At 50.7% G+C, this 23,095-nt stretch overlaps 2 protein-coding genes across 4 annotated transcripts in view; both read left to right on the top strand.

Annotated features, from left to right (window-relative positions):
• The window catches only part of Uqcc1 (ubiquinol-cytochrome c reductase complex assembly factor 1), an 84,636-nt gene extending 80,000 nt beyond the window's left edge, over positions 1-4,636 (top strand). For both annotated transcript variants that reach the window (XM_090352236.1, XM_090352238.1), the window contains 2 exons: positions 55-168; positions 3,176-4,636. In XM_090352236.1, coding sequence (XP_090208362.1) covers positions 55-168; positions 3,176-3,310 — 249 coding nt within the window. In that variant the 3' untranslated portion in view covers positions 3,311-4,636. The remainder of the gene's footprint in view (positions 1-54; positions 169-3,175) is intronic.
• A 9,501-nt stretch (positions 4,637-14,137) lies between these two features.
• Sack1c (scaffolding CK1 anchoring protein C) lies at positions 14,138-20,416 on the top strand. Of its 2 annotated transcripts, none has more exons than XM_090352846.1 (4): positions 14,138-14,623; positions 16,936-17,103; positions 17,273-17,397; positions 18,823-20,416. In XM_090352846.1, exons 1-4 carry the CDS (start codon positions 14,153-14,155, stop codon positions 20,261-20,263), a joined length of 2,205 nt encoding a protein of 734 aa, XP_090208972.1. In that variant the 5' UTR covers positions 14,138-14,152; the 3' UTR covers positions 20,264-20,416. The 2 variants fall into 2 exon arrangements, with proteins under 2 accessions (XP_090208972.1, XP_090208971.1); XM_090352845.1 differs by having other exon boundaries at positions 14,153-14,623; positions 16,936-17,107; positions 17,223-17,397.
• The last annotated feature ends 2,679 nt before the right edge of the window (positions 20,417-23,095 follow it).

The raw sequence follows: 23,095 nt of genomic DNA, 5'->3' as shown, positions 1-23,095 counted from the left end.
TTACACCATGGCTCTTCGCTACCCCCTAGAGACCAGTTGTGCTCTGTGTTCCAGGGTATTCTCTCCGATGACCGCGGGCTGGCCGCTGCCCTCTGGAGAACCTTCTTCAACCAGCAGTGTGAAGATCCTCGGCAGCTTGAGTTGTTGGTGGAATATGTGAGGAAGCAGGTGAGCACCCAAACGCACATGCACACGGGGCTTGTGGACAGTGGGTCCTCCCTAGGAGGTGGGCGCTGGACTCGTCTGAGGGAATGCCGACTGGCCACAGCACGCATGCTGGAGAACGAGCACCTTCTGTTATCCAGCCAGGAAGTGGGGCCAGAGGCCAGGGCAGGGGTGCAAGGGGACTCACTGAGGAGCCTCCTGCTTTCAGAAAGCTGCCATCTGCCATCATTTACTCATTGATTCATTCCTTGTTTCCTTCCTTGTACTGAGAGCTGTGTTAAATTCAGAGTCCTGGAGGATACAAGCTTGGGATATCATGGCTACCCACTCATGAATTCATTTCCTACAGTGTGCTCCCTGCTTCTCCCCACTCCTGCACTCCTGTGAAGTGAGCCCCTCCCACTGTAGGGCCTCATCTTTGGCTCCCCAGGTCGATCCGACACCAACTCTTCCAGGAGAACTCCACATGGCTTCCTCCAGTTCACTCAGAACTCGTCCCTGACCCCTGCCCCATATCCTCTGTTGACGGGGAAGCATGCTTTCTAGATGAGTGGGCTAGATGACAGAAAGAGGAACATGGAGCTTTTTCCAGGGTCTCCTCATGAGTCAGCCGGCACAGCTGGCCTCAGACCCCAAGCCGGGTGATTCATGTAGCTACTAGAGGCCTCAACTGCGACAGCTCACCAGCCTGGGCTGTCTGTGAATCACACCATTGCTTCACGGGCCTGGCCCTTGTAGCTGAAGAAGCCTCACTTCTCCGTTACTCTCTTGTTCACCTGTATTTGTGACCACACTTCCAGCAGGCAGGAAAAAAAAAAAAAACAGACCTGCTCTTGAGCAGACAGGGCCCGTAGTACTGGCCAGTGGATTGCTGGGAAAGGCACATTTGAGTCTTCTCAGACCCAGAGGGTTGAGAACCCCAGAAGCCAGGGCTCTTCATTTGACTGTTCTTCAAGTGTGTGAGCCAAGGAGAAAGCACTGTGTCGCCAGAGGTCTCCACCCACAGAGACTTCTGAGACCCACATTGTTGACTGGATTCCACCTCAGACTGGAATAGCAATTGGCAAAAGCAGATGCTGTTTTCTAAGAGACCTACCCAACTTTTCCATCTGCCGTGGGCAGCTTGTGCCAGAGACCACGACAAGGCATAACTGGGACCTCTGCGAGGGCCCCAAGGGAAGTTGTGCTACCACCGCTCATGTCCCTCTTGAGAAGTCCATATGGCACCTGTGGGAGTTGAGCCCAGTGATGGGGAGTTTAGGAAAACAAAGAGCTCATGGGCACCCAGTAAGCCTTTGGTCACCTGTGTGCCAGGCACTGCTGGGAGAGCAGACTCATGAGGTCTTCATTACCAACCCTGAAGGAGCCGGGAAGGTACACAGCACCCTGGAGTCAGTCAGTCTGTGGTGTCCCAGGTAGGACAGGACACCGGACAGGCTGGGGAGGGAGGTGAATTGGATCAAGGAAGACTGAAAGCTGGAACTTGTGCAGACCGCAGTCTGGCGCCTGCTATTGTTTACTTAAATATATATATGTATTTATATATTTTATTATATATTTATAATATATATATATATATTTTTTGCCTGTTGTGGGGCTTGAATTCTGGGTCTGGGCACTGTCCCTGAGCTCTTCAGCTCCAGGCTAGCGCCAATTCTGGTTTTCTGTTGGTTAATTGGAGATAAGAGTCTCATGGACTTAGCTGGGCGCTGGTGGCTCACACCTGTAATCCTAGCTACTTGGGAGTCTGAGATCTGAGGATCACAGTTCAAAGCCAGCCCCAGCACCAAAAGTCTATAAGACTCTTATCTCCAATTAACCCCCAGAAAACTGGAAGTGGCACTGTGGCTCAAGTGTGCTAGCCTTGATGCACAAAAAAAAAAAAAAAAAAAAAAAGAGGAATGAGTTTGGGGAAGAGGGGATGGTGTGAAGCCTAAGATGAGGCTCTCCTAATCTTTCTTTCTTCCTCCTCCACTGAGAGGGCTTCATCTTTGTGGGTCCAGTGCTATCTCCGCTTGCAAGCCTCTCATCTCCTGCCGTCTCCCCTACAGTGGCCTGGGGATCCTCAGAGCTGCTCTTCTCTCCTGAGACCCAGCTCCTCCTTAGCTCACCTGCCTCTCGCAGAGCTATTGCCACCCACTGCTGCGGCACCTGCTTATTCGCATCATGGCGTCTGTCTGCACGTGGGGGACTGTCAACCCACATTTCTCAACAAGCCTTAGGGCCCCCCAGGGCACCCAGGTTTTGGCTTCTGGAGCTTGCCTTTTCTATAGGCTGGAAGAGCCCAGAAGGAGTGTGATTGCTGTGTCAAGATGTCAGAGCAGCTTTCGGCTCTGGGGAGCAGGAGGCACCTGACTGCTGGAGTCCCAGCAGAAACCGTGAAGAACCCTAGGGAAAGCCACCAGGAGAGCAGCAGCAGCAGCAGCATTTCTGGGGTGACAGTCTTAGGGGAATACCTGCCGGGAATGCCCCCTCCCCCAGCATCATGGTGCACAAGAGGACATGGAGAAGCACATTAGGAAAAAAATAGTTGAGTTTGCAAGCTCTGTTTGTGACCTTCTCGTGAGGGTAGGGTTGAAATTCTTTCTTCTAGCAGCCCTGGATGGAGTGGTCAGGGTGACAGGTGACCTCTGACCTCCTCTCCTGTAAGAACTCTGTAGGAAGGGTGCAGCTAGAATAGACATGGTGGTGGTGGTGGTGGTGGTGGTGGTGGTGGTGGTGGTGGCGGTGTGTGTCTGTGTCTCTGTCTGTCTGTCTGTCTGTCTGTCTGTCTCTCTCTCTCCATTCCGTGTGTGATAGATAGGAATTTCTCTAAAACCTTATTGAGCCTCTCTGGTGACTTGCTCTCCAACTCTCCTTAAGTAAAAATCTGGGCTACCTGAGACCTAGCATGCTAGCTAGGTGGTCAGAAACCTCCCAGTCCTCTCTCTTTCCTCTCCTTGGCTAATGCCTTGTGTCACCTCTGACTTTGTATGCCTCTGACTCTGTTCCCTGTCTCTTTCTACTGCAGATCCAATACCTGGATTCCATAGATGGAGAAGATCTGCTGCTGACAGGGGAGGTGAGCTGGCGCCCTCTGGTGGAGAAGAATCCGCAGAGCATCCTGAAGCCCCAGACTCCCACTTACAATGACGAAGGTCTTTGAGGGCCTGATCCTCTGGACAGTTGGCCAGCTGGCTTTGAGGAACCTTGGCGAGAGAAGTACTGTTTGATCCAAGAGCCCACAGAAAGTAGCCCAAACTGACCTTTGAACAGCATCCATCAAATACCCAGTCCCGTTTGTGTTGTTTCCTGTTCCTGTGTCCTGAGGCTGCTCTGGTGGGGCAGTGCTGGGAGAACCCCTAGCTCTTTGGAGTTGTCTACTCCTTCGAGAGGATTCCCAAGCAGAGCTTCGGAGTCCGTGCTCCCTCCAGCCTTTCCCGAAGGCTGAGGAGTAAATGGGCAGGTTGGAATGGGAGGGGCTCCTACAAAGGCCTGCTGTGCCGTGGAGTTTGTAATGCTGTAGAATCAAGACAGGGTAGCCACACTGTCCCCCACTTTGAGCCATGGGGCCGAGTTGGCCATTAAAAGAAATAGAAATGTTATCTCTGCCACAGCACTTCTTTATCCAGTGGCGTTGAGGCACTCAGGTGAGGTGGTAGAGCTGAAAAGCCAAGGAGCCCTGCCCCGCTCTGTGACCAGAAGAGGGAGGATTCAGGGGTTTTCACTGCTCTGGCCTCTAGTTCTCAGAAAGGGTCACCATCTGACCATAGCACAGCTTGCCAGGCAGAGGCACACCTTTGGACTCCAAAAGGCCTCTGGTGGCCAATGGTTTCATTTAGAAATAGGCCTCTAGAACAAAGGACCCTTTGTCACCCACAGTGAACTGGGCAACAAACACATGCTGTCGTTCTTCCCTTTGCCTTCCCTTATATGAGATAGGAAGGGAAAAGAACATTCTCTGTGGCTTAGTTGTAGTGTATTAGGACCCAACCCCGTGCCCAGCTTTCTGCCCTCTCCCCAACTCCCAAACATGTCTTCAGAGCCACCTGGTCTGGGCACTTGAGGACCTGTCTCTCTCTCTCTGTCTCTCTCTGAGTATGGGTCATCTCTTGGGGGATTTTCTTAAGCTCAGCAAAAGGGGGAAGGGAGCCATCTTGCCCCTCCCTCCACCATCAGCTTCCTTCATTGAACTTGCTATAAAATGAGTCATATAAAGAAACTCTATACGGGTGAGGTATATCCCACTTCTGTGAAAACATTACAAATCAAACTGCCTTCTCTCAGTTTATTTAAGATGCTTTTGTTGCGCACGGAGCTCTCGAGTGAAGCCTCCTCTGTGTATGTGAGATAATAACACCTTGTAACTCATTACAGCTGGGCACTATTTACATAAACCAGAGCCGAGCCAGGCAGGAATTTGCTGATTAATTTATTTTTAATGGAGTGAAGTATACCATGCACCAAAATAAACTTTACTGTGTGTACCTAACTGCTCCTGGAATGGATGGAAAAATTAATGGAACAGATTTTGGCTCCCAACTCTGCACATTAATTCATATATAAAAGTTATTTGAGCATTAACCCATCTGCTGCCCAGGGCAGCTCCCTAGCCTCCAGTCCCAGCCCCAAATACTGGCTTAGCTACCGGGCTTGCTTTAGAATTATGAAACCTCCAATTGAGGAAGACCTTGAAAAGTGATCTGGACCAGCACTGGTCCAGAACTTGACTGGCCTTCTTAGCATCTGGGATGGCCTGTGTTCAGGGAGGGGCTACTGACTCCCTCCAGCCGCTTTTGCAGGCTGTGTATCCAGCAGCATTAGGTAATCAAACACAGCAACTTCTAACATGCAGCCAGTGCTCGAAGGAGCCAGACTGGCTCTGTCACATCTGTGGATGGTCTAAAGCCCTCACAGGTGGCTCATGGGGTCTGTCACCCCTTCTTATTCCCCTTCCTCATCTGAGGTAAAACCAGGGATCCTGGGAGTTCATAGGCTCTTTGAACTTTGCCCCTATTCCAGCCTGAGTTTATGATGCTAATGCATCAGGTGTTACCTGAAGGGCCTGTGCTATGTTGCCTCTCCTTGGAATTCTTCCTCATCCTTCCACTGCTGACTAGAGATCCCAAGCTCTCCCAGACACTACCCTGCGCTGTCTGAAGGGCACCTGACAGCGTCTGCTCACTTCCCTGCAATGCGGGGGATTTTCTTATGAGTAGTTCCACGAAAGGATTTCCGTGTGGCCTGTCAGTTTGAGTGTGATGCATCTTGACTAGTGTCAACACTCTGAGGTGATTTTTTTCACACCCGTCTCCCATATTGCAGTGTGAACTGCTTGCCTACTGGAAGACACCGTGTTGGGGTGGCTCACCCCTGCTTTCCTGCGTGGATGCTTACAGTCAGCGTCCACTGACATGTTGGTAAGTTGCAGAATGAGAGAATGGCTAATGGCTTATACCAGAACCAGCTCCACGTGAACTCTCTGGACCCTTCATGGTCTGACCTTCATTTCCACTTAGTTTGACAGTAAATGATGAATTACCTCCTCACACAGGACCCAAAACCAAAGGCTGCAACTAAGTGCTTTCCTAATACAAATCACTACACAAAGCAAGAAAAAGACATGATTTCTTGTCCCCCAGTGAGACTGACTGCTCATTAGGAATGATTTTGTCATTTATTTGACCCAGGAAGGATCATGGCAAATTAAAAGATCATTATAATAAAATCAGAAAAGTATTGTGAAGCAAAAGTTGCAAGATAAAAGTATTGTGAGAGAAGAGAAGGAAAATAATCCTGTTAGCCACCCTAGACTGCTAATCAAGATTTTTTTTTAGTAATTTTTTAACCATCTTAAATGTATCATCTTATTACAGTCCTATAAAATAGGTGTTATCCTCATTTTTACCAACCCTTGTCCACAAGGCAGGGGACAAAGTCTCAGGCCTACAAAGTTATCCAACATTCCTTCACACCATGTGACCCCAGGACTCTGCTCTTTCCCCAGACCACATTGCCTCCCTCAGGCCAGCAAGGAGACCTGCAGTTGAGTACAAAATTTTGTTCTGAGCTTCCTGACAGCCAGAGGTAGAAAAGAGCAACCATTAAGTTTGTTGTTCTCACTGTCATATAAAAGGAAGCCTAATTTACCAGAGCAACAAACATTTTATTCTCCAGAGAGAAGAACGAGTGTGTTACAGAGGTTTTCACATGAGAAACAATATAGTGAATATAAGTACCTTTAAGATTCCAAATTGAGGGCTGGGAGTTTGGCCTCGTGGTAGAGTGCTTGCCTAGCATGCTCAAAGGCCCAGGTTCAATTCCTCGATTCCACATACATAGAAAAAGCTGGAAGTGGTGCTGTGACCTCAAGTAGTAGAGCTCTAGCCTTGAGAAAGCCCAAAGACAGTGCCCAGGCCCTGAGTTCAAGCCCCAGGACTGGCAAAAAAAAAATTCAATTTGACCTAAAAATGTTAAAGAATCGCTAAGCCAGGTGCCGGTGACTCACGCCTATAATCCCAGCTACTCAGGAGGCTGAGATCTGAGGCTCACAGTTCAAAGCCAGCCCAGGCACAAAAGTGTGAGACTTCAATTCACCACCAGAACACCGGAAGTGGCGCTGTGGTTCCATGTGGTAGAGCACTAGCCTTGAGCTGAAGCGCTCAGGACAGCGCCCAGGCCCAGAGTTCAAGCTCTACACCCAAAAGAGAAGAAAAAAAATGCTATTTTGTGTCTTTTACAGACTCAGAACCCCAAGCCCTCTGCTTCTAGTTCTAGGTAGAGGAACAGGCACTTGTACTGTAATTAAGAAACCTAAGGGCCGGGAGTTTGGCCCAGTGGTAGAGTGCTTGCCTAGCATGCATGAAGACCCAGGTTCGATTCCTCGGTACCACATACATAGAAAAAAGCTGGAAGTGGTGCTGAAGCTCAAGTGGTAGAGCTCTAGCCTTGAGAAAGTCCAAGGACAGTGCTCAGGCCCTGAGCTCAAGCCCAGGACTGGCAAAAAAAAAAAAAAAAAAAAAAAAAAGAAACTTAAAACTGGCTGGGAATGTGGCTTAGTGGTAGAGTGCTTGCTTAGCATGCATGAAACCCTGGGTTTGATTCCTAAGGACCACATAAACAGAAAAAAGCCGGAAGTGGTGCTGTGCCTCAATAAAAAAAAAAAAAAAAAAGGAAAAGAAAAACCTAAAACTGCATGGGCTGATATGTGCATAAACACAAATGAAGAGTTGGAACAGTTCTTGCCTAGCATGCATGAATACCTGGGTTTGGTCCTCAGTACCACATACATAGAAAAAGCCAGAAGTGGTGCTGTAGCTCTAGTGGTAGAGCTCTAGCCTTGAGAGGAAAACAAACAAAAAAACCCAAGGATAGTGCTCAAGGCCCTGAGCTCAGGCCCAGGACTGGCAAAACAAAAAACAAAAAAAAGCTGGGCACAGGTACTCATACCTGCAATCCTAGCTACTCAGGAGGCTGAGATCTGATGATTGCAGCTCAAAGCCAGCCTGAACGCTAAAATCCATGAGACTCCTATTTTCTATCAACTGCGCCCTTCTCAGAAAATCAGGAAGTGGAGCGGTGGCTTAAGTGGTAGAGCAAAAAAGCTCAAGGACCTCACTCAGGCCCTGAGCTCAAGCCCCAGGACCACCATAGACAGACAGACAGACAGACAGACAGACAGACACACACACACACACACACACACACACACACACACACACATATTGTAGCTTGATAGAAAGTCACAGAATGAGCCCAGCCAGGAAGAGACTCTACTACCTCTAGAGACTTGGGGGTTCTGGGCCTCATAGAGGGAACTCAAATGAAAGTTCATATATCAGACATTTAAAGGAAAAGGCTCCTTAAGACTTGACGTCTCACTGTTCAAGAGCTCTCTGATCTGGGGTCAAGGGGGGTGCTGTGAGAATCCCCCCCACACACACCAATCCTCCCGCCCTACCACATGACCTCCAGCCGCTTGTGAGAAGAAAAAGGCCTGAGACCCTTGCTGGGCAGCGTCCAGTGTTGACACTAAAAGGCACTTAGAAGACTGCTCAGCCATCATGTGACTGCTGGGAGGGGGTTGTGAGAAGCCCCACTCCAAGTTTCACTGTTAGAGACCAGAATCCATGGGCTGCCTAGTTCCTCTTTCCCTTTTTCTTCAGCCAAGAAAGTTATTTCACCTCCCAGGAACGTCCCTGAGAGCAAGCCCACAGAAACAGCTGTAACTAGCAGGGAGCGTCGTTGGCAACATAGTTCTTAGGTGGGCATGAGCACTAAATTCCAAGTACTTGGTTTCTACATCAGTTTACCCTATGGCTTGTAATTATTTATGGTCTCCCTTTCTCACCAGGGCAGACATCAACTCTTACTCATCTTTAAACCACAGTGCTGGCATAAAGTAGGCGTTAAATCCATGGTGGATGGATTGGACAGAGGGAGAAGAGGTGGCTGCAACAATAAGAGCCAAGGGAGTCAATAGGCAATACCTTTTTCTCTCAAGTTCAAAATGGATTGAAAAGTACAGTAAAAGAGCCAAATGGACATCAAACTAGTAGTTCAACCAGTATTGTTGGTAAACATTAGATCTTGGTAAACATTAGATTCAACAGGTACTAAACAAATATTCTCAAACAGATTAGCACAGTTATTACGAGATGCCACCCCTGTGACTCAGAGAACTTGACCTCACTCATTTGGTAGCAGAACCATTGTTCCAACAAGGGGACTGACTCAGTCCAGTGGCACAACCATAGTCCTGGGTTCCAAGCCCTGGGGGCTGGGGAGAATCTAGGATAAGAGAACTCCTGGTACTAGCCTCCTGAAGCCCTGAGTGGTTTTCTGTAACCTGTGAGTCAGTCGTTGGAGCTGCTGCTGAGAGGCTGGTGCTTTGGGCCACTCTTTCCCTTGGGGCTGCTTCCTGCTATCCTAAAATACTGTTTTGGAATCTTCCAGAACTCTGTGTCATCATGCATGGCAAGGCCCTTGAGGCTCTCCATGGTGTGGCTCTTAAGGGCCTTCCTACCAGGGTGTTGCCCTACATTTCAGGCCTCAGCTTCCTTCTAGGGCATTCTGGCTCTCGTCACCCAGCCTGTAATACCCTACTTGCCATTCTGCACAGCATTCCCATTTTTTCTTTTTCAGTCATGGGGCTTCAACTCCAGGCCTGGGTGCTATTCTTGAGTGTTTTCGCTCAAAACTAGCCCTCTACCACTTTCAGCCACGATGCCACTCTGGTTTTCTGATGATTAATTGGAGCTACGAGTCACACAGACTTTCCTGCCTGAGCTGGCTTGGAACTGTTATTCTCAGATCTCAGCCCCCTCAGTAACTAGGATTACAGGCGTGAGCCACCAGCACCTAGCTAATATTTGTGGGTTTCGTTGTTGTTGTTTTACCAGTCCTGGCCTTGAGCTCAGAGCCTGAGCACTGTCCTTGGGCTTTCTCAAGGCTAGAGCTCTACCACTTGAGCCTCAGCACCACTTCCGGCTTTTTTCTACGTATGTGGTACCAAGGAATCGAACCCAGGTTTTTGTGCATGCGAGGCAAGCACTCTACCACTAGGCCAAACACCTGGCCAATATTTGAGTTTTGAGACATGGTCTTAATGTGTAGCCCCGTCCAGACTCCAACTTGAGATCTTCCTGCTTCCGCCTCCTAAGTGTTGGGATCACAAGCAGCTCAGTTCCCTTGCCCAACAACAATCTTCCTGTCTTTACTATCTAGCTCAAGCTGTCTTGGGGCTTCTTACTATGTGTTCCTCTGTCTCTCCAGCTCTTGAGTCAGGGCACTGGGTGCACTCTGGCTGTCCCTGGCCATCAAAAGTAAAGGACAGTGTAACTTAGAGCAACTCGCAGCCTCTGCTGCTATCGCCTCCACACAACAGACACCTGCCCAGGCGCCACTCAGCTCCGGGTAGACAACAGACGAGGCTAAATGGCCCCTAGCAAAGCCCAGCAATGCCAGGCGGGCACCTGACACGCCCTCTGGACAGGGAAACATTTTCCTTCCTCTTAATAACAATCATTAAGAGGCCTATGCCACTCCACTGCAGCCAGGAGCTGGGCTTGAGTCTGCCCAATGGCTCCCATCACCCTGGGCCCAACACCCTGAGGCCCAACTCCACCTATCCACCTTCTCATTGCCCTTTATCTATTCAGCCACAAGCCAGTCCTGCAGTTCTAAAGGAGACTCATTTCCATGATGTTAGGAATTCCTGGAACCCTCACCCCCCTCCACTCAGTCTCCCTGTGTAGATACTGAGTACTGAAGACCAGAGTCAAAGGCCAGACATTCAGCACACAAACACATCCACACGCAGCCTGCACAGCTTCTGACGGGGGCCACATACTCACACACAGGCTAGCAGGCAGGACAGTGTCACAGATGGTGCCATAGAACCCAGCTCAGGTATTGAGTTGAAACATAGGATCTTGTCAACGATTTTTTCGTTCCTTTTTGTTATTCTCTAGTAGTCGTACAAAGGGCTTGCCATTTAACAAAGCAGTGTATGGATATAGCTCAATGTCACTCCTTCCAATGTTCTCCCCGTCCCTCCTCGCTACCCACCCTTTCCCTCACTCCTTTTAATGTTGTAGGCTACGCATTGGATAATGATTTTTTAACTTAAAAAATATGAATTTTTTGTCAGTCCTGGGCCTGGAACTCCAGGCCTGAACACTGCCCTAGAGCTCTACCACTTGAGCCACAGCAACACTTCTGGCTTTTCTCTATGTATGTGGTACTGAGGAATATAACCTGGGTCTTTATGCATGCTGGGTAAGCACTCTGCCACAAGGCCAAACTCCCAGCCCTGTGATTTTTTTTTTTTTTTTTAACTTACAAAAGTGTATTGAAGGGCCGGGAGTTTAGCCTAGTGGTGGAGTGCTTGCCTAGCATGCACAAATACCTGGGTTGGATTCCTTGGTACTACATACATAGAAAAAAGCCAGAAGTGGTGCTGAGGTTCAAATGGTAGAGTGCTAGCCTTGAGAAGGTCCAAGGACAGTGCTCAGGCCCTGAGCCCAAGCCCAAGACTGGCAAAAAAACAAAAAACAAAAAACGTGTATTGAAGGGCCGGGAGTTTGGCCTAGTGTTAGAGGGCTTGCCTAGCATGCACAAAGACCCGGGTTCAATTCCTGGGTATCACATGCATAGAAAAAAGCCAGAAGTGGTGCTGTGGCTTAAGTGGTAGAGTTCTAGCCTTGAGAAAGCCCAAGGACAGTGGTCAGGCCCTGAGCTCAAGACCAGGACTGGCAAAAAAATAAATAAATAAATAAAAGAAAAAGTGTATTGAAGGGCACAGGGAGTGTGGCCTAGTGATAGAGTGCTTGCCTAGCATGCACTAAGGCCTGGATTCCATTCCTTGGTACCATATACTCAGAAAAAAGCTGGAAGTGATGCTGTGACTCAAGTGGCAGAGTGCTAGCCTTGAGCAAAAAGTGTCCAAGGACAGGGCCCAGGCCCCTGAATTCAAGCCCCAGGACAGGCAAAAAAAAAAAGTATTGCATACAAACAAGAACAGAGGTATACAAAACAGAACCAATTCTGTACATCTGTATTCTATTAGCATTCTTCGCAAGAGCCCTCAAATATGGAAACAATTCAAATGTCCACAAGTGGATGAGTGGATATGTAAAGCACAGTGGATTCTTTGGCCTTGGAAGAAAATTTTGACACAAGCTACCTGGAGAACCTAGAGGAGATTCTGAAACAAGCCGTCATGGAAGGACAAGTGCTATATGATCCCTCCAGAATACAATCCCATGTGTTCATGGGCAGAAAGCAGAATGGCTGTTTGCAAAGGGTGAGGCGGGAAAGGAAAAATACTATGGGTGAGTAGTTTTGGTCTGTGTGTGTGCGTCTGTGCACACACACGTAAGTTGGCACGTATGAACTCAGGGCCTTTGGTACTGTCCCTGAGCTTTTGTGCTCAAGGCATCTCTGAGATGCAGCTCCATTTCCAGCTTTTTGGTAGTTAACTGGAGATGAGTTTCATGGACTTTCCTGCCTGAGCTGGCTTTGAATCAAAATCTTCAGATCTCTGCCTCCTGAGTAGCTAAGATTGCAGGCATGAGCCAGACATTTTGATCAAACGAAATATCAACTGACCCAAACACTATAATACAGAACTGGCCATAACCCAACATTGGGCCCATGCTTCTCCACACTTCAACCTCAGTGCTGGCAGCCCTCACACCCTCACTTCCTCTCCCGGCCACCCATCCGAGGGAATGGGGTAGAGAAGCTCACCAGGGGTCCTCAGAACACATTGGAATGCACCCCGGGCTCTTTCCACCCCAAGACTGAGCCAGAGGGTCTGGAGGTGACCTTTTACACAAGTCCAGCATGCTCCCCCAGACAGAGCCCACCCCACCGACAGAAGGTTCCGTTTCTAACCTCTTCAGCTTCAAGGTTTCTCTTGGCCTGGTAGGAGCTAACCCCAGATCTCTTCCTAGCCTACAGGGCTGAATATTAATTACATGGTTCAAGTGGAAAAGCAGACAGATACACAGCAAGAGCAGAAGAAACTAGGACGGGCATCTGTGCCCACTGCAGTTTCACAGTGTGGGGTCTGACCATAGGAAGACGGTTTGTTCTTGCCAGGGGAGTTGGCAGCTGGGATGGGGGTGGGGAGAGTCGACGGTAAACACCATCCACCACAGGCCTGACAGGATGGGGACGACAGCAGGGGACCAAACGCCCCACACCCATCTCTCTCACCCTGTTGCTCTGCGAACGTCACAGACCACCACAGACTCTTGTGGGACAGCAGAGCACTGCACGGTGTGGGAGGTGAGACACAGCTGCAGGGAGCCCACGGAGGCTGAGGGGGAGCCACAGGGGCTGAGATTATTCCATCCTATTCTGCAGTGCAGGGTCAGCAACTGGAGCCCCAGGGTCTTCTGGGAGTGCTGGAGAGTTGGGTAAACAAGCCAGGCTGTGGGAGGAGGAGGAGCTGTGGGGGCAGCAGAGGTGGCAGGCCCTCATTAGGGCCTTATCTCCATGTTTGTTTGGAGGGGAGAACCAAGGTCTTATCTGAGTTGGAGAAGGGCTTCCACAGAGGGAAGCAGACATGCTTTGGTGTTGCTTAGCTGTGTCTGTCGCTGTCGTATATGCCAACCTTATGGAACATATTTTTGGCTCTCTATCTTAATTCTGGTAGTACATACATGGACCAGTTAATCACCTGAAATGGTTTTTCAGTGGCATTAAGCACATTTATACCACCACTTACTTGCAGAACTCTTCATCTGCATATATCATCCTGTAGACTGCATATTGATCACGTGTCGATCATACTATTTGCATGTGTGTGTGTGTGTGTGTGTGTGTGTGTGTAGTACTGGAGCTTGAATCCTTGCTTGTCTTCTTTTGCTCAAGGCTGGCACTTCATCACTTAAGCCACAACTCCACTTCCGGATATTTACTGGTTAACTGGAGAGAGTCTCTGGTTTGTAGGCACAGGATGGCTTCAAATTGGGATCCTCAGAGCCAGCCTCCTGAGTACCTAGGATTACAGATGTGAGCCACCAGTGCCCAGCTAGTGCATCCGGGGGTCTTGAGTCATTCATCAATTGTGTCGTGTGCCTGTGTGTGTGCATGCTTTTGTGACTCTGAGCAGGCCCAGTGTCCACAGCCCTAGAAAGTCGGCGTTGCAGGCTTGCTTGGAGCGCTGTGGGATGGGTGCGTGTTGCTTGGGCAGGGAGGAGAAAGGTAGGAAGGAGGAAGCTGTGTGTGCTCGGACCTGGCCCTGCGGCTTCCCTGGGCAGGCGAGTCCCAACAGCAGGCAGACAGGTGGGGCTGACCTGACAGGTTCCCGAGGCCAGGGGCAATGGGGTGGAGCATGGCTGGAACTTAGGGAGGAAACGAGTTGGGGGCCCTGCCACACACAGGCAGGCTGTGGTTGTGTTGGAATCTTCTTCCTGCTGCAGCAAAGCCAGGGGCACGTCATGGAGCCTGCCGGTGGGTGAGGCACAAAAGGTGCAGGCTCTTGGAGGCCCTGGGCATGGCGGGGCCTCTGCGGGGCCGGGTGGAGGAGCTGAAAAGGCCTTGGTGGCGGGAAAGCTCACCGCTGGTGCTGCAGCACAGTGAGGCGGCCAGGCTGGCAGCCGATGCCCTCCTGGAGCGGGGCGAGGCTGCCTACCTGCGGGTCATCTCTGAGGAGCGGGAGCTGCCCTTCCTGAGCGCCCTGGACGTGGCCTACATGACCAGTCATGTGCGTGGAGGGCCTGAGCTCGGCCCAGCCCAGGGACCAGAGGCCTCAGGACCCGACCGCCTCAGCCTGCTGTCTGAAGTCACTTCAGGAACCTACTTTCCCATGGCTTCTGATGTAGACCCCCCAGACCTGGACCTGGGCTGGCCTGAGGTTCCACATGCCACAGGCTTCAGCCCCACCCAGGCTGTGGTCCACTTCCAGAGGGCCAAAGCCAAGAACATCAAAGACCTGCTGCGTTTCCTCTTCAGCCAGGCCCGCACGGTAAGGGTCTGGGTCCATTCATTGACAGATGTGGGGAATGGGATTCAGGGAGGAAATTGGGACAAGCCAAAAGACCCAGAACTGGGTCTACAAACTCCGACCTCTTAGATTGAAGGTTGCTATGAGAGGGAATGTGTGTTTTATTCCCCTTCTCACTCCTTGGCAGTCAAGAATAGTAATATTCTTGACTGTAAAGATAGGACTGGGAGTGTGGCTTAATGGTAGAATGCTTGCCTAGCATGTATGAAACCCTGGGTTTGATTCCTCAGTACCACACAAACAGAAAAAGCCAGAAATGATGCTGTGACTCAAGTAGTAGAGTGCGAGCCTTGAGCAAAAAGAAACTCAGGGACACAGTCCCTGAGATCAAGCCCCGGGACTAGCAATATATATGCAATATATATATATATATATATATATATATATATATCTCAAGCAGGCATGGACTTCTAGGACTCCATACCACGACAATACATATATGAAATTATGTGCGATAGTTGTTAGGAAGGAATCCATAACCTTGCTTAGATTCCCTAAATTTTGTAAGCCCCGAACTAAGAACTTTTTTATTAGCTTGTATTAGTTATACATAGGATCTCAAGGAAGAATGTAACGTCTGAACTACCTCCTTGATTTACAGAGGAGGAAACCAAGACCAGGAAGGGGCTGAGAATTGCCCCTGGGAGGTCACTTGGCTAGACTCTTGGACAGAAAAGCGTTCTGTGACTCACACTCTGAGCCCTAGACTCAGCCCTCCTCCTGCCTGCTCCCCAGCTACCTCTCCCTCATTATCCTGAGCTGCATCTTCAGCTGGATGGGAATCTGGGGAAGGAGGGATGGGAGGAGGGGACTATTGTATAGGCTGCTACCCCATCTGAGGGCTAAGGGCTCAGCTCTGCACCAAGGAGGGAGGTGGAAGTTTCTGGGCTCAAGGGGAAGAAAAGCAATCATGAGAATTCACAGATAGACATGTCTGCGAAGGCTACAGCCACCATAACTTGGTAACTGATCCTCTGCTTCCTACGCAAGAGATGGGCAATGGACACAGTGGCCTCTGGTAGAATTTGAGGTAGGGATAGCTTGCTAAAATATGCCAGGATCCTACTAATACCTCTAAAGCCTCTCTGGCAAGCCTGCCAAGTGGGGGAGTGTGCTGGGCCAGATTGGCATCGGGAATAAGGTAATTAGTGGGGTTGTTGTCCTGTCTTCCTTTGATCTTTCCTGCCTGTCCGCCCCCCCTCCCCCATCCCCGACCTGACCCGCGCCATGCCATGGCTAGGACATCCCCAGTGCCTTGGCTGCTCATCTCCATGGAGACCCCTCTGCTCCTGGGCTAGGAGCCAGGCAGAGTCCCACACTGGGGCATCCCTGAGGCCCAGTGTGACCTCAGAAATGCTTCCTTTCCCTGCAAATGCCTTCATTTGCGGGAAGGCATATGTATTGAGCTTCTGTTTTACGTTCAGTATCTTCACGTTTAATTCCCTGCAATTCTGAGATGCTGCTGTCACTCTCTCCATCTAGCAGATAAGGCTCCTGGAAGTGAAGCCATTCCCCCAACACCCTAGCTCTAGGAAGGGGCAGCATTTGGGTTTGAATCCAGTTCTCCCTCATTCTACAGTGTCACTGTCACAGTTCTGCATGTCCCAGGGGGGGGATCCTTTAGCAAATACATACAATGGGAAGAAAGGGTGGCTGCCATGCAGATGTTTGGACAGTAGAATTCACACGGGACCTTCCGGGAGAAGGGGGAGCAGTGAGCCCTAGCCTGCAACCGAGTAAACTTGGTTCCACTCGCTATGTGTCACCCCAGGCCTTCGCAGCTTCACAGACAAACCAGGGCAGTGTGGCGAAGGCCCTGAGCGGCCCAGTGCTGTCCTTCCTTTGAGAAGGGGGCCTCACACGGACAGTGCTTGGGTCAGAGGCTGAAACTACTGGGGTGAGCATGAAGAACTTACCTGGGAAGCCAGGACTGGGCTCTATCTCTTACTCTTCCCGTCTCGGGCCCTCAATGTGGAGTAGGGCTCTGGACTTACACAGTTAATCTACAGACAAGATCTTTGACAATCAGATGACAAACTCTGTCTACAGAAATACACACACACACACACACACACACACACACACACACACACACACACACACCTTTCAAACAACCAGGGATTCAAGACTCAATTCTTCACTCATATCCTGACTCGGCATCACTAGCATCCCACGGTGGACACGCGTTCCTGCAGGCTGTGGCCTCCTGGTTTTCTGTCGCATACTTTTCCTTAGAGGCCGGCACTTGCTGAGCTTCTGTGTTCCTCTCACAGGTGGTGGCAGTGGTGATGGATATATTCACTGACATGGAGCTGATGTGCGATCTCATGGAAGCCTCCAGCCGGCGTGGGGTCCCTGTCTACCTCCTCCTGGCTCAGGAGAACCTAAGGCACTTCCTGGAGATGTGCTACAAAATGGACCTCAATGGGGGACACTTGCTGGTCAGTGAGGGCCGAGGGCAGGGACTCAGTAGGGTGGAAAAACGGTGAGCACTGGGGGAATTGGTGGGTTCCCCTTAGCTATCTGAGGAGCTCCCTTGGGGACATACACAGGGCTTGAGCTCCACTGTCTGAAAATTACCCTCTCCACTTCTGTCCACCCCTGGCCCAGAACATGCGCGTGCGAAGCACGTGTGGGGACACGTACTGCAGCAAAGCAGGCCGCCGCTTCACCGGGCAGGCTCTGGAGAAGTTTATCATCATCGACTGTGAGCAGGTGGTGGCCGGCAGCTACAGGTAAGCAAGTGAGTGGGAGAGAGGCCTAGGGCTGTGCCCTGGACTGGTGTGGGTACCTCAGATTTGACGGCTCTAAATATTTCTCCATCTATCCCTTCTAACACATCCCGAGAACCTTGCTGGGTGCTAAGGCACCAGGGTTAGGCTGGTATGGGAGTAAGTTGGTCACTGCATGAAGATTCCTTTGAATGTCCTTAGCTTAGGAAGTAACTATGGCAGTCTGGACGTGAAGGGATATTAGGATGTCTCAACCCTGATTTGTTTCACAGATGAGGAAGTGGAGGCTGTGAGGTGGGCAACCATGTGCCCAAATATTCAGGTAGGTTAGGATGAGTAGACTCTGGAGCCAGAGCTGTGTCCCTTCACCAGGAGTATTGATGGGGGTAGAATCTTGGCCCATTTCTGGCCAGGCTCTTCCATCAACCCCAGGCACTGCCTTTTTTTTTTTTTTGCCAGTCCTGGCTCGAGCTCAGGGCCTGAGATCTGTCCCTAGACTTTCTCAAAGCTAGAGCTCTACCACTTGAGCCATAGCACCACTTCTGGCTTTTTTCTATGTATGTGGTACTGAGGAATCTACTGGGTCTTTGTGCATGCTAGGCAAGCACTCTACCACTAGGCCAAACTCTGGGCCCCTGCCCCCCACTTTTTTTGTCAGTCATGGGACTTGAACTCTGGGTCTGGGTGCTGTCCTTGAGCTCGTCACTTCAAGGCTACCACCCTACCACTTGAGCCACAGCACCACTTCCGGTTTTCCAGTGGTTAATTGGAGATAAGAGTCCCACAGACTGGCCAGGAGTTTGGCCTAGTGGTTAAAGTGCTTGCCTAGCATGCACGAAGACCCGGGTTCAATTTCTTGGTACCACATACATAGAAAAAAGCCAGAAGTGGTGCTGAGGCTCAAGTGGTAGAGCTCTAACCTTGAGAAAATCCAAGGACAGTGCTCAGGCCCTGAGTTCAAGCCCAGGACTGACCAAAAAAAAAAGAGTCTCATAGGCCGGGAGTTTGGCCTAGTGGTTAAAATGCTTGCCTAGCATGCATGAAGACCCGGGTTCGATTCCTTGGTATGACATACATAGAAAAAAGCCGGAAGTGGTGCTGAGGCTCAAGTGGTAGAGCTCTAGCCTTGAGAAAGTCCAAGGACAGTGCTCAAGCCCAGGACTGGCAAAAAAAAAAAAAAAAGTCTCACAGACTTTAGTGCCTGGGCTGGCTTTGAACCACAATCCTCGGATCTCAGCCTCCTGAGTAGCTACAATTACAGGCTTGAGCCACCATGCTTGGTTGGCACTGCCTTTTTTTTTTTTTTTTTGGTACTGGGGATTGAACCCAGGACATCGCACTTGCTAGGTGAGTGCTTTGCTGCTGAGCTACATCCCAGCCCTGGCACGGCCTTTTGGACTTATGAATCACCCTCACTTCTATCCTCAGCTTCACCTGGCTTTGCAGCCAGGCTCATACCAGCATGATGATGCAGCTGAGAGGCCGCATTGTGGAAGACTTTGACCGTGAGTTCCGCTGTCTGTATGCCGAGTCACAGCCTGTGGATGGCTTCTGCCACAGCGAGGATCTACTGTCTCCCCAGGCACCACGCCCTCCCCCAGTGGCTCTGACCTTGGGGCCTGGGAACCCAAGTCCTCCGTGCTCCTCACCTTCCGGCACCAGCCTCAGTAGTGTCAAGTGCTCACCTCTTATGGGCCGTTCCTCCTACCTGGCTCTACCAGGCGGTGGTGGCTGCAGTGACAAGGGCATGGGGTCCGCATCGCCAGGCCCTGCCCACTGTGAAGCCAGTGGCCAGCCCTCGCTGCATCGCCAGCTGTCAGACCCTAACCAGAGCTCTCCTCCTGGGCCATGTAGGGCTAACCTGGGCAAGCTGGGGGCATCTCCTTGGTCCCAGTCCTCTCCTGCCCTCAACCACAGTAGTGCCACATCTTCAACCTTGGCAATGAGGTCACCGCTTCTCCCCTGTCCCCGACCCCTTCTCCACTTCTCCCGGGGAGGCCAGGCCCTGTCCCAGCTCCCAGAGAATGGGCTCCCAGAAAGCCAGGAGCCCAATCCCCCACGAGGCCGCTGGGCACTTGGCACAGCCCTAGAGACAGTAGAGGAGAAGAAAGCATTGCTGAGTCAGAGCCATGGTCGGTTAGACCTCCTTGTCCCTTTCCCTAGAGCCCGAGAAATAGGAGGAACTGATTCCGAGGTGAGCCCCAACTCAAGTTCTGTACGACCTGGTGAGCAAGTCCCAGATGGCAGGCAGCTGCCCTTGAGCCGGAGCTACAGCCAGCTGGATCTCCCATCCCGAGGCCAGGGTGCTGGTGTTACCCCTGAGTCAGGTTCCCTCAGACCTACTGACCCAGGCTCAGACGACAGAAGGTTGTCACCAAATCAGAGCTGCCGACAGTTGGATCTCCAGACACAACACCCTAAGGCTCAGGGTTCCAAAATACCTCCAGAAGCCAACTCCTCCACCAGGCCTGGCAAGCAAGGTCTAGAGGAGCGACGGCAGAGCCTTGGCCACAGTCAGCTGGACCTTATCACCAAGTTTGGCCCATTCCGGAGTGAGGGGCCTGGGCCCAGTGTTCTGCCAGGACCAAGCCCTGCTCGCATGAGTGGAGTGGGCCCTGGGGATGAGAAGCGGCAGACTCTGGGCCACAGCAAGCTGGACCTCATCACCAAGTATCATCAACTGCAGGGTGCCAAGCAGGGACCTGAGCCTGGTGTCCCTGTGGGTCCTGCAGGTGGCAATCACAATGGTGGTAGTAATGATCCTTTTGCACCTGAGAAACGGATGACGCTGGGCCATAGCAAACTGGACCTCATTACTAAGTACAACAAGTCCAAGTTCAAGCTGCTCCGAAGTCGATTTGAGTCCTAGCCCTGCTCCTTTCAGGAACAGATCCTTCTTTCATTCATGGAGACTTGACTGGCTTACATCTCACATTTGGAGGCTGGAGTGTGAAGCCGAAACAGCTAAGGGAGGGGAAAGGAGGCATCTAGTCGCCCAGGGCACACAGTCCCCAGTCTCAAGATTCTTTTTTTTTTTTTTTTTGTAGGTTTTGGGGCTTGAACTTGGCCTGGGCGCTGTCCCTGAGCTCTTCAGCTCAAGGCTACTACCCTACCCCTGGGCCTGGGCATTGTCTCTGAGTTCTTCAACTCAAAGCTCCCTAACCTGGAGCCACAGCCCCACTTCCTGTTTTTTAGAATTTAATTGGAGACAAGATTGTGCCCAGGCTGGCTTTGAACCTTGATCCTTAGACCTCAGCCTTCTGAGTAGCTAGGATTACAGGCATGAGCCACCGTGTCTGTCTTCAAGATACTTATGTGAATCCAGGTGAGAGTATGTGCATGCACACACATGCACACACACACACACACAAACATACACACTGTCAGGAAATTGAGTGCCTGTTGTATGTCACTGAGCTAGACACTTCACAGCAGTTATTTTCTCATCCTTCAACCTTACATATGTTAACAGATGGGCTTTTGTTTTTTTGGTCATGGGGCTTGAACTCTGGGCCTGAAGCATCCCTGAGTGTTTCCGCTAAAGGCTACTGCCCTACCTGTGGAGCCACAGCCCTACTTCACATTTTCTAGTGGTCAACTGGAGATAAGAGTCTAAGGTTCTTTAGAGACTGGACTGGCTTTGAACCGTGATCCTCAGTTCTCAGCCTCCTGAGAAGCTAGGATTACAGGGGTGAGCCACTGCACCTGGCCAGATGGACTTCTTGTTGGCATATAGTTACAGAAAAAAATAGATATTATCCTTGGTTTCTATAAATGTAGAAACTGAGGCCCAGAGAAATTGGATGGTTTACAGAGTGGCAGGTCCAGGAAAAAATGGTAGAGATCTGTCAGACTGTGTCCCTAGCTCTGAAGATTACATAGATATGAAAAAGATATTAGCAATTCATGTGTCCCTATGTATACAAACTACAAATACTACAGTGACACTCCCAACTATGAGTATAATGCGCTGACTCAGATATAACACATAGCACGGACAGGGTCCACAGCATCAATTGTACACTCATAGTAGGTCTACCCAAGCCTAGGTGAGTAACCCAAATACTCAGAACTGCAGGTAACTGAGAAAGGTCATCTGGCTAAATGAGTACAGAAGTGCAGGTATTCAGTGCACACTACAGACTCCTCTAGGATTCATAAACCATAAATATGCATGCAACCCAACACACACACACACACAGACACACACACACACACCTATCTGCTTACAACTAAGCTGTATTCTCAGTCCTGCCCTAGACAAGCCATAGGACCTACAGAGAAGTCAGACTCAGATCCTGGGATTGAATTCATAAACCACTTGAGAATAAGACAGAGCTGAATCAAGTGAAAGGCAAAGGGCAGAGGGGCAGAGGTCATAGAGATGGTGGAATGGTCAGGAAGGTGCTTACAGGAGAAAGCCTTTAAACCAAGCCTGGAAAAATTATAGAAGTTTTTAACAAATGGTGATAAGAAGAGTTCTTCGTGGAGAGTGGGTAAACTTAGGGGTGGGGTCAAATACAGCACATAGACACACACACACACACACACACACACATCACTGCTGAGTGTCTCTTGAAGCACATGCTGCCTCGGGTTGTGGGCTTCTTTTCCTGACCACCTTTCTGACACCATATACATAATACAAATCAATAAAGGCAGATATGGCTAGACCCAGTAGCAGCCTGATGTATCTTGTAGATTTGGTGGGGAAGGACATTATCAAGCTGACTGCAGTAGGTCCCTTGAAGGAGAATGCATGGCTTCCAGCCAGGATTGAGGTAAGGGGTTCCAAGCCCTCTGTGCCATTCAGAGACACCCTGAAGAGTTTGTGTATTCTGCGAAAGGGAGGCCACATGCACTCCATCCTTGAGAGCAGAGTGACCATGGCAACACTATGGGGGACAGACGACAGAGGGTGACTGATAGAGCATGCGTGGTGAAGCACACTGTGGAGGGCTGGGAAGCCAGTCATTTCCTACCCACTCTGGACCCCTTTCCCTCTAAGGGGGATCCTAGGATCCTGCTTCATCCATCCTTCCTCTCTCCAATACCTTCTTCGGCCTGTTTTCCTTTGCCTCTCCTGGTCTTGTGAGTCTCAAGCATCAGCCCCAAATCTCAATCCTCAGCCCTTCTTCTGTTTTCATGACCGAGTGGATTTGTTCTCAATCTGGTCGCTCCACACCAGTTCCTGATCCCGTTCGAGTCGTGCTAGGCTCCTTCTGTCCCTCTGGCCTTAGCAGGATCTGACCAGCCACCGGTGTGGCAGGATTACTCCTCCCAGTTACAAAGCTCCTCCACGAATGAATGAGCGAACAAATCCCCGCCAGCCAGGGTGCTGGGGGCGGGCCGGGGCGGGGCCGGGCCGGGGCCGGGCGGGAGCGGGGGGGCGGGGCCGGGCGGGGCGTGGCCAGGCGGGGCGGCGGCCGAGCCTAGGCAACCATAGAGTCCTCCCAGAAGGTGGAGCTAGAATGGCCTCTACTTAAATTCGCCAGGCTCTTCCGGAAGTCCCTGTGGACCGCGGCGGAAACGGAAATCAGTTTGGGGGTGAGAGGGGGGACGAGTAGTAGTTGCGGCGCGAGGAAGTTGAAGTCCCCTGGCGAGCAGGTGAGGGTGGTCGCGAGGGCCAGTTCCGGGACACGAGGTTGCGGGAGTGGTAGGGGCGGGAGGATCGAGGACCGGAAAGCCTGGAGGGAAAGTA

Source organism: Megascapheus bottae, chromosome 18, assembly GCF_031878675.1.
Source record: "Megascapheus bottae isolate mThoBot1 chromosome 18, mThoBot2.hap1, whole genome shotgun sequence".
In the NCBI taxonomy this organism is placed as follows: Eukaryota; Metazoa; Chordata; class Mammalia; order Rodentia; family Geomyidae; genus Megascapheus; species Megascapheus bottae.
Note: the sequence above shows the minus strand (reverse complement) of the source record. Positions and strands in the feature narration are given on the sequence as shown.

Coding starts and splice junctions, on each gene's coding strand:
- Sack1c (XM_090352845.1), top strand. CDS start 14,153: ATGGCGGGGCCTCTGCGGGGCCGGGTGGAGGAGCTGAAAAGGCCTTGG. Junction 17,108..17,222: donor TGGGGGACACTTGCTGGTCA/GTGAGGGCCGAG, acceptor ACAGGGCTTGAG/CTCCACTGTCTGAAAATTAC. Junction 17,398..18,822: donor GTGGTGGCCGGCAGCTACAG/GTAAGCAAGTGA, acceptor TTCTATCCTCAG/CTTCACCTGGCTTTGCAGCC.